General features: G+C 55.9%; 1 protein-coding gene across 1 annotated transcript in view; it reads right to left on the minus strand.

The window, feature by feature from the left end:
- Positions 1 to 209: 209 nt before the first annotated feature.
- Positions 210 to 10,093, minus strand: part of LOC104157947 (cadherin-23-like) — a gene marked incomplete at both ends in the record, with an annotated part of 32,338 nt that continues 22,454 nt past the window's right edge. Inside the window, 9 exons of the mRNA XM_009695496.1 lie at positions 210 to 437; positions 1,825 to 1,953; positions 2,077 to 2,205; positions 2,996 to 3,145; positions 5,170 to 5,271; positions 5,364 to 5,755; positions 5,939 to 6,071; positions 6,999 to 7,147; positions 7,514 to 7,574. Coding sequence (XP_009693798.1) covers positions 210 to 437; positions 1,825 to 1,953; positions 2,077 to 2,205; positions 2,996 to 3,145; positions 5,170 to 5,271; positions 5,364 to 5,755; positions 5,939 to 6,071; positions 6,999 to 7,147; positions 7,514 to 7,574 — 1,473 coding nt within the window. The remainder of the gene's footprint in view (positions 438 to 1,824; positions 1,954 to 2,076; positions 2,206 to 2,995; positions 3,146 to 5,169; positions 5,272 to 5,363; positions 5,756 to 5,938; positions 6,072 to 6,998; positions 7,148 to 7,513; positions 7,575 to 10,093) is intronic.

Raw genomic sequence — 10,093 nt, forward strand, 5'->3', positions numbered from 1 at the left:
GGTCCTGCAGGTGTCAAAGGAGGCTCTGAATCAAACCTGCACTCGGCAGATTCGGACCCGGAGTCATAACCCAAATGGCTGGGTCACCGAAACATCATGCCCTGTGCCTGTTCCCCGCTTCCACGCTCGACGTCTCAATGCTTAAGCTCGCTCCCGCAGCGCTGCCCAGCTCCCTCCTCCCCCCCCAAAAGCACATTTTGGTGGCTCACCGACAGGGAGGGGTTGCCCTCGTCCTCGACGGTGACCACCAGGCTGTAGAAGCTCTGTCGCTCGCGGTCGGGCGGGGACGGTCGGGTGGCGATCTCACCGGTGACGCGGTCCATGCGGAAGGTCAGGTCCTCGTTCCCACGGGTGATGTAGTAGGAGAGGACGCTGTTGAGGCCGACGTCCCGGTCGGTGGCACGTACTTGGGCTACCGCCGTGCCACCGCCGACGTTCTGCAGGGCGAGACGGCGGGGTGAGGGGCAGAGATACACGACTTGAAACACACGCACCTCATAAGGCACAAAATACATACCTAGTAACATTAATAACATAACTCTAATATAGAGCAGGGTTCTCCCAGCCTCACCGCGGTGCTTGAAGCTCCAAACTCGCTGCCCCAACACCCAGCAGCCCAGCAGAAGGCTGCTCTCCTTCACCAGCTCCTGGACATCGTTTTTGCAGTGGTTATCGCAAATGATGTTTTATTGATAGATGCCTCTTCGTGCAAAAAAGTAACCAAGGCTACTCGCCCTGCCACTGATAGCTCAGATGAGAATCAGCCACCAGCTTAGCGATGGAAGGCTCTGCCCTTTGCTTCAGCTCTCAGATCTTTTTTTTTGGTTTGAAACTCCAGAATTAATTGTTATTTTCTACATTAGCTTCTAAAAAGAAATGGAATAAAACTAACAGGCAACATTTGCTGTGAAGTCACCAAAGCCAGCTACTGCTGCACGCCGAAATCACACTTCTTTTTCCTTAGGTTACAGCATCTCCCATTTGTTGCGATGAACCAGTTTGATTCCCCACCGCAGAAAGCTGTGCGTTAGGCTGGCACAGCCGGGGAGGGTGTAAAAATCAGTGTGTGTGCAAAGGTGAAGGCTGTGTAATGGACTCAGAGCTCGGCTAATTATTTTTGGATAGTCCCATTACGGAGGAAATCAAAACAGAAATTCTGTTCTTCAACCAGCTCTGAACATGTGTTAAATAGATAAGAAAGTCCTAACAGGGCAATAACTTTAATGCAAAGCTATTAATCATGAGCAGCACTTCCTCACGGCGAAGTGTCACTGGCTATTACTCGTATTTCATTTTTCATCATCAAATTGAGAAACCCCCCCTCCCCGGTCCAGGAATTAAACTGTCAGGAAATAAGTTGTCTTTTCTCACGCCTGATTGTGTTTTATTGCTTAATTATCTAGCTCTTGCCGAGCTGCTTCCTGAAAGCAATTCCTATTCTGCGCCGTGCCGCCTTTTGTGTCACTTCGGTGGCATTTCCATGGGGGTGTAGCCACTTCTCCTTCCTGCAGGTCCCTGAAGCCTCATGGGCTTAAGTTGCCTGCAGAGCTCTCTCCTAGCCCAAAACTAGGAGGCCGTCACAGATGAGGGTTTGCAAGGGGCCGGTAAACCTCAAATCACCCAAGGTGAGGTTTGCAAGGGGCCAGCAACCCTTGAATCACCCAAGGTGAGGTTTGCAAGGGGCCAGCAAACCTCAAGTCACCCAAAGTGAGGTTTGTAAAGGGCCAACAACCCTTAGGTCACCCAAGGTGAGGTCCCCACCTGCCCTGTGGTCAGACTTCACCACGGGAGGATGGAAGGAGAGGAGCAGGGCTGGATGCTCACCTCATTCACGCTCACGTTGTAGCCGAAGGGGCTGTCGATGATGGGGGGGTTGTCGTTGATGTCAAGGATGCTCACTCGCAGAGTGTGCTCCTTCCTCCGGGGAGGCATGCCGCCATCCGAGGCTTGGATCTGTGGTTGGGGGATCAATTTATCAAAAACCTGCTATTTTTAAGCTCACAGCCCCAGGAAAACAGCCTTGATGCTCAAACTAGAAGAAGCCCAAGGAGGTAAGCAGGGTGCTTTGATGCTTACCCGTAAGGTGTAGTGATCCAGCAGCTCCCGGTCCAGCGGCCGTGCCACAAACACCTCGCCGTAGGTGTTGTTGGTGGTCCGGATCTCGAAAGCTCGGCCAATGTTCCCCGACGTCAGCGAGAAAGTCACCTGGAAACATCACAGGGAAAGAAAAAAATGGCAGGGAATAGGATGCTGTGAGGAGGAAGGAGAGGAAAAAGACCCCCACAACAGCAAACCCAGCATCGTCTTGGGAAGCCTCTGAGCATTTTAGAAGGTCCAATGTGTTGAGGTCCATGGATGTGCTGGCTGACTGCAGCCACCCCAGCCTCATCCACAGCCCTCCTAGGGTGCTAGCAATGTTTTGGTGTTAAGGGTGGTACGGAGCGTGGGGCAGGTCCCTTTCAGACACCAAAGCAAGACGGTGGGCTCACTAACAGACCCCAAAATCCCAGACCCGACTCTGAGGGCATCAGGGCAGAGTCCTTCTGGATTTCCAGTCCTGCCAGCGGGAGCAGGACTTGGCCCGTGACATCTCAGACAGAAACTGCAGCGAGAGCAAACGGGACCTCATTAACGCCCGTCTGCGTGGTAAAGAAAATAGCAAGGGGCAGAGAGCTGCCTGCTCAGCCTGCCAAGGGTTTCGCTGCCGTTCTCCGTGGCAGGAGAGGCCACAGCTGGTTTTCAGATTGCCGGGCTCCTTTTGACAGATATCCCGCAGAGCTCTTTGTCCCAAACAGCCCAAGGACGATGGTTTCCTCTCCTGCACGCACGCCTTGACCCGCTGCACAAACATCCCCAGCACCGCCAGCATCAGTGACTGGAGTTTGCTTTCGCAGGGGAAGGAGTTGGGAAAACATCGATGGAGGCATTTCTGCCTGGGTGAAACACTGCAACAGCCTCACGGGCAGCCCCAAACCTGCTGCGTTGGCCTCCCTACCTGCCCGTTGCTGCCTGCGTCTGGGTCGCGGGCCAGGACCACGGCCACCCGCTTGCCGACCGCGCTGTCCTCTGCCACGCTCACGGAGGAGTCGGAGGTGATGTCGAACTGGGGGCTGTTGTCGTTCTCGTCCAAGACTGTGATGGTCACCTGCAGGCACGGCACGGGGCTCAGGCAGGGTGCAGGTAGGAGCCGGCCCCCTGCCCACCCAGGATCAACAGCCACGCTGATACCCCCGGCAAACTCTCAACCCACTGAAACCCCCCCAAGGTGCCAAGAGTGTGAGTGTTGTCCATCCCACATGGGAATGGGTGCAGGTATTAGAGTCCAGGAGCTGAAGCTCCATCTCCATCTGCAGAGGAAGAGGAGGAGAGATGCTTAAAGGCTGGAGAAAGAGCACAAGGATGCTGCAGCTCTCAAGTGGTGGATTTTTCTATAGAGCATCCTCTGGGATTTTTTTTAATCCTCCAAAAAATTGTGCACAAGGCAACTCAGGGTGCTGCAGGGTGATGCTTTCCTGCTAAGCTTTTCACAAGCAGCAATTTCATCCGTGCTTACAGCACCAGAGGTTGGGCAGGGTTTGCTTTAGAGCTAAATGGGTACAAAGACGACAGAGTTGCATGTATTTAACTAAACCAGGGTGAGCTGGGCTTAGAGAAGACCTGAGCTCCCTCCTGGGAAAAGGCACATGGGCGAGCGAGATCCCGGGCAGGAGATGCTCAGAGGGACACTCCACCGCAGGTGACCGGGGACCAGGCTACCTTGGCCACAATTAGCCAGAGGAAATGCTCTCATCGGGTTTGTAATCAAAGAGCCGTAACGCGACATAGAAATGAGAGAGGAAGAGCCTTTCTGTTCCCGGGGCTCTATTTATGGGTGCCCCCAGCCCCCAGGTGCAGCCAGGCTGAATGTGACAACATCCCGGAGGAAACCAGGGAGCGAGTGGTGCTCCTCGAGGCGATTCGGTTATTGTTGCCGATGAATTAAAAACAAGAGAGCCAGGAGCGGGGAGAGCCCATTCAGCTGCTGCGACGGATCCGGCAGCTGCTGTCCCAAGTGTTGGATCTGGGCGTTGGGATTTCTGCTCGCCAGCAGCAGGGTGGGTCACGGGCACCACGCCACGTCCCCAGGGTGTCACGGAGGCTGGTGTTGGTGGGATGGGGCTGGAGACCTCCACCCGCATCCCTCCCTGCAGCTCCATGTGGAGTTCGGGACGGATCCTGGCCGCCAAGATGATGCCAGCATGACGGACACGCTTACCTTCTGTTGGAGGAGAGCAGAGGGGGAAACAGAAAACAAAGAACCAGGAGTTAGTGGGGGATGAGGAGGTGCGGGCACACGTGAGAGGCAGTGGGCTAGCCCCGCATCCCACCGTAACAGTGTTGGGGGCCGCGGGTACCCCTCCTGCAGCAATTTGGAGACTCCTCTGTGGGTGCATCCCTTTGTTTTTCCTAGATAAGCTTGGCGGACTTGCCCTTCACCCTGGGAGAGGCTCAGACAAGAGCACAGCAGTGTGCGGAGAGCACAGCCGACGGCACCCATGGGTGGGGACAGGCAGCGCTCGCAGCCTCGCTGCCTTTGCCATCCCGCATCCTTTCCAGAGGCAACAGATGCACCAAGGCACGAGAAGACTTGAAACACAGAGCGCTGCCCATCGCTGTGGGCCAGCCTCCCATTTCAAACCCCTCCTGGGGCCCTGCTCCTCCAGCTGGCCCAAACCAGCAGAATTTGGGTAGTGCCAGCCGAGTTGCCCTGCCCTGCACCCCGCACCCGGCATGCCTCCTGCCCCAGCAAAGAAATGCAAATCACCCCCCTGCTCGGCTGCCTTTGAAACTGCCAAATATAACCCTCTTAAACATAAACCACCGTGAAGTATTTCAAGGCCCCCAAATTTACCTCCCTCAAAACTGTTTTAGCTTGGTAAGTGACCTGCAAACTGTACAGTTTGGGGTGGGTTTTTATTTTTATTTTTATTTTTTTCCTGAGAAATCCCACCCTATGACTTGCAGAAGCTAAAAGTCACCGGTCCGTGCTTATGCAAATGCAGGGTTTCCCCCAAATCAGGGTTTCCAGACCTTGGTAGCTGGAGCAGAGAGGCCAGCTAGGGTGTGCTGTCCCATGCCAGGGGAAGGAGGAGGTGACCTGAGGTAGGGAAGCAGGTAGAAGCTACTCACCACCGTTGAGTCAATCTTCGGTCCTCCATCATCAGCCACCACCGTCAAGGTGTAGAAATCCCCTTTCTCTCGATCCACCTGGCCTTTGACCGTGATCACACCCTGCCAAGGATGAACAACAGTTGTGTCGGCCACCAACACTGAAGTTCACGGTGGACAACCAAGCCAGGAGGGACCACGCTGTGGCTACTTACAGTGATGCCGTTGATTTTGAAGAGGGAGAGCGCCTGGGCGTTGGTGTTGGGGTCAAACTTGTAGGTGATCTGGTTGAGGTTGTCGATGGAGCGGGCTTGGACCCGGAGCACCTCAGAGCCCAGGGGGATGTTCTCCATGATCACGGCCTCGTAGCTGCTGTTGGAGAACTGCACGGCCTCATCCAGCTCATTCAGCAGGCTGACGTACACGCTGCAGAAGCCCTGGTTGTTGGGGGGTGCTTGGTCCGTGGCAGAGACATTCATCAGGTAGCTGGTTTTTGTCTCATAGTCCAGGTACTCAATCGTCGTGATGAGGCCCGTGCTCTCATCGATCTCAAACTTCCCTTCTGCGCCCGACAGGATTTTGTAGTTCACCAGACCGCCGTTCCCTGGGGCACGAGCAGGAACCATGGTGCCGGTTGGACCGAGCATCCCGAAGAGGCTGGGACCACCGATGCCAACCCCAACCCCGGAGCAGCGCCCATCCCACATGGGGATTTCAGCCCAGCCAAGCCAGGATCCGTGTAATGGCCGATTTCACCATTTTCTCCCCCAAGTTGGGTGTTTCTGTAAGGTGTCTCGGTCGGTGGCCCGGACCACTGCCACCGAAGTCCCTATCCCCGCTGTCTCCCGCAGCCCCAGGCGGTTGTACTGCCGCTGGGTGAACACTGGCACCTCGTCGTTGACATCTTCCACATAGATGATCACCTGCAAACCCCCCCAGAGAAACCATGAGTGAGCCAGGCAGGCTCTTGAACCCTCAACAGCTGCTTACACTTGTGAGGGGAAATATATCCTTCCATGGCACTCATCTGCCCCACAGGAGAAAAGTTATCTCTACTACAAACACCACGTGATGGAGAATGAACGCACATACATCATCAATTTAAACAAGCCCTGTGGTTGGAGTGACTCAGTCCTTCCCTGGCCAGAGGTACAGTCTGTATATTTATTCCTTTGTGCTTTGGGATCGCCTGCTCAAAACCTTGCAGTCAGAGTCCCCGTGATGTAGAAACGCTGACAACTCGGTGGGAAATTTTGCTCAAAGTTCAGCGGGTCGAGCTGCTGTTTCCCCAGGGAACATCCTTTCTGCTCCTGGTTTTCTACTTGCTGCTGGCACATCGTGCTCAGCCAGAGCTCACCCCACCAGTGGGTCTAAAAATAGATGCAACCAGAGGACTGGGTTTGTGGGAACTGTGGGAAGCTGGGTGTGTTACTGCTAAAGATTATTGCCACTGGGTCCTGGCTTATTTAAACCGATGCTGGGCCAGGAGACACGGTTTCCAACAGGCTGAGGCTCTGCTCTTCCACCCGGCAGCAAAGCCACATCTCGCCAGGTGAGTGGGACTCCCTCCGACAGTGACTGCCACATCGCTTTGCAGCCTCATCTCCCCGAAATGTCACAGGAAAAAAGAAAAACAAACAAACAAACCAACCCCCAACAAGCTCTTCTCCACCCACGGACAGCCCCCGGAGACTTTCCGTCAGTATTTTCATACCAGATTTTTCAAAGTTCCTGCACGCCCACAAGGGCTGGAGATGACTGCCCTCTGATGAAGCATCCCGAACATTTTGCAGGAACTCCTCCGCCGCCCAGCCCCTCTGCCCACCCCTCACCGGCCGCGAGGTCCTTACCCGCACAGAACTCCTCATGGGTCCCTGCTCCGTGTTGTAGGCCTCCACCTCCAGGACATGCGAGGAGTTTTGCTCCCTGTCAAGGTGCCGCACGCCTCGCATCACCAGCCCCGTGCTGGGATTGATGCGGAAGTTGTTGTGCTCGTTTCCTGACCGGGAGGGAAAAGCGAGATGGATGCTGCCCACTGCCGCTGCATCAGTCCTGGTGACACTCCGAGCCCTCCCCGGGGAGGCTATCTTGGAGGGAGGTTGTCGAGCAAAAACTCAAGCCCCATCACCTCCAGCTACATCAGGTTTTGGCCCTGGTCAAGCCAGGAGCTATGGCATCCAGGTGCTCATCCATGACAAATCATCCCCTGGTAATTAACCCTAGTGCTGAAGTTTTGCTTAGGGGTGGGTGAAATGTTTCTGCGGGCTGCAAAGTGCAAAACGATGGAGAGTGCAACCTTCCGAGGCTGTGCGTGCGGCTGGCATGGTGCAAGCCCACCGATGTGCGAAGGGGCACCTGGACTTACCCTTGACAATCCTGTACCACACTCTCCCGTTGACGCCTTCATCCGCATCTGTGGCTTTCACCTTCATGAGAAGAGAAAAGAAAAGTGGTGAAGGTGAAGGGCAGAGATGTCCAGACCGTGACAAGTCCTCGCACCCTGCCGAGGCTGGACATCCTGCTTCTCCACCTGCGCCAGGCAGCTTTCCAACTGCAAAGCAAAATAAGTTACCCTCCCCTCATCACCAGACAGCAGCGTTAGTGGGCTCAGGAGCCCTTGGCTGGGGCTGTTGGTTGGGCTCGGGGTGGGAGCGGAGCCTGAGGACCATGCCGTGAAACCCACGGGTCAGTGCATTGTGGAGGTGCCTCCATCGGTCCTGCCCTGCCCACCAATGCTTGCCCCACTGGAGATGCTGCCGGGGATAGAGCCTCCCTGCCCACAGAGATGGCCTGGGCTGGGCAGAGAGAGCTGCTCCCACGTCTGCTGGGCACGCAGCCCACGGCATCACGGCAAGTCACCCAAGGGGCTGCATATGTAAAAATTACCGAAAGAAACATGAATGCAACCAGCCTAGAGCATGCTGGTGGTCTGGACACTGCTCTGGGTCCTCGCAAGACCTCGAGCAGTGGGTGGGAGCACCCCTTAGCTGTGATGCACCGCACAGTCCGGGCACGTACCGAATAAGCCATACACCCCGGGAAACCCAAGACACGGGGCCCCTCTGGTGTCGCTGAACAACACTGCAGTGCTTTCCCTGCAAAGCCCAGCCAGCAACCCACTGGCCCCGGTAGCTGGGAAGCAGGGACCAGTAAGGGTCAGTGGGGACCAGTAAGGGTCAGTGGGGCCAGGGTTTCCTCCCCAGCTGGCACTGCGCCGCTGCATCTCCCCTCTGCAGAAACTGCTTCCCACAAAACATCCAAAGCATGACCGCAGCAGTGGCTGCTTGCAAATCACCGGGGTGAGGACGTGGGGAATGCCTTAGCCTTTATTCTCTGCCTGCTTCCCCTGGTAAGGCATCTTCTCCCATGTCTTCTCCCTACAAATATTACCCAGCGGTTTCCTTTTCCCAGGTAGGTGGGGGTTTGCGCCCAGATTTGCACTGAAAAGAGAAGGGGTTGCTGCAAAGGATGCACATGCAGCGGGAACGGTGAGGCCGTTTATAGGGGCTCAGCTTTAAAGCCCTGGGCTGGCTTTCACCCACAACGCTCGCAGGAGTCAGAGATGCTCTTCTGAAAGGCAGTTTTGAGATGCCTTGAATTGCTCTTGTTCCCTTCCACCAAATCAGCTTGAAACCTTAGAAAATGTTGACCTCCTGCACTTGCAAACCACCTGGATTTCCCACCCCTGTCCCAGCCCAGTTCACGCCTTGCTTATGGCCGGACACAACCCTGTGCCTTGCTCCACGTTTCACCACGGACCCAGCACCTTCCTTTTGGGGCAGAGAGCTCTCCCTCCCGCACCAGCTATTCCACCCTCGGGGCTCCCTGAGGCCGTTTCTGGGCAGAAGCCGGGCTGTCTCCTCTCCTGTGTGATGGATGGACCCCGCACCAGACGGCGAGCGATGCCGAGGCAGACCAGCTGCCTTGGCACGGCACTGGTTCCCTCCTGGGAAAAGCCATCACATCAGCCAAAACACCGTGATAGTGGTGGGAGGGAAACCTAAGGGGTGGGAGACAACTCTTGGCAGCTTTTTGTGCCATTCCCTGCCCTGCTGTGCCCAGGAAAATGCATTTCAAGGGATGGTTTTCAACGTGATGAGCGAACTGCACCCTGCAAACACCCCCTCAGCCATCCTTTTCCCAGCTCACCCCAAGCATTTGCTGCAGGCAGCTCCGGCATATAGTCCAGGTGAAATGGGTCAGCCCAGCTAATTTTTCTTTTTTTTTAATTAAAAAAATAGTAGTTTGCTTTAAACCAAGGCATGCTCCCGCCAGCCTGCACCCAGGAAAAGCTCGGTTGCCGCTGGTTTCACCCACTGGGGTCCCAGAGGAGGTGCGGTACTTTGATAGACTGTCCCAAACTTAGGAAAATGATTGCACTCGGCTCAAGTGGTGGGAGAAAAACTTTTTCTGCTGCGAGGGCAAGGCACCTTGTGCAGCCGAACGCCAAGTGCCCCCAGCCTGCTTTATCCCCCTGCTAGAGAGCGAGCGAGCGGGCTGCAGGCAGAGCCAGCCTTTGGCAGGCCACCTTTCAAACACTCCCAGCTACTGGAAAAGGGTCAGAAAAGGAGGAGGAAGGAGAGAAGGGAAATAAAAGGATGGGAAAAAAGTAGGCGGCTTGGCGGAGAGTTGCTGGGAAAAGGGAACAGGCGTGTGGAGGGCAGCCCAGTGCCCCCTCCCTGGCGCGGGGGGCTCAGCCCACGACTGTACCATTCAGCCTTCCCGCAGGGGCAAAGCCCAGGAAAATATGTCCCAGGGGGGGGCTCGACCCCTCGTCGCAGTGGGGCACAGCCCTAGGGCATCGCAAAACTGGCAAAGCCCGGGATGGGGCTCAGGGGTCCCCTCGGCTTTGCACGCTCGGGCTGTCCCCAGCCTGGCTGCCATCTCTCTCCCACCCTCCCTTGCCCTCCCAAAAGGAGGCGGGGGCTGGCAGGCCGCAGAAAGC

This window comes from Cariama cristata, unplaced genomic scaffold (genome assembly GCF_000690535.1).
Source record: "Cariama cristata isolate BGI_N322 unplaced genomic scaffold, ASM69053v1 scaffold2822, whole genome shotgun sequence".
NCBI classification, from domain to species: Eukaryota; Metazoa; Chordata; class Aves; order Cariamiformes; family Cariamidae; genus Cariama; species Cariama cristata.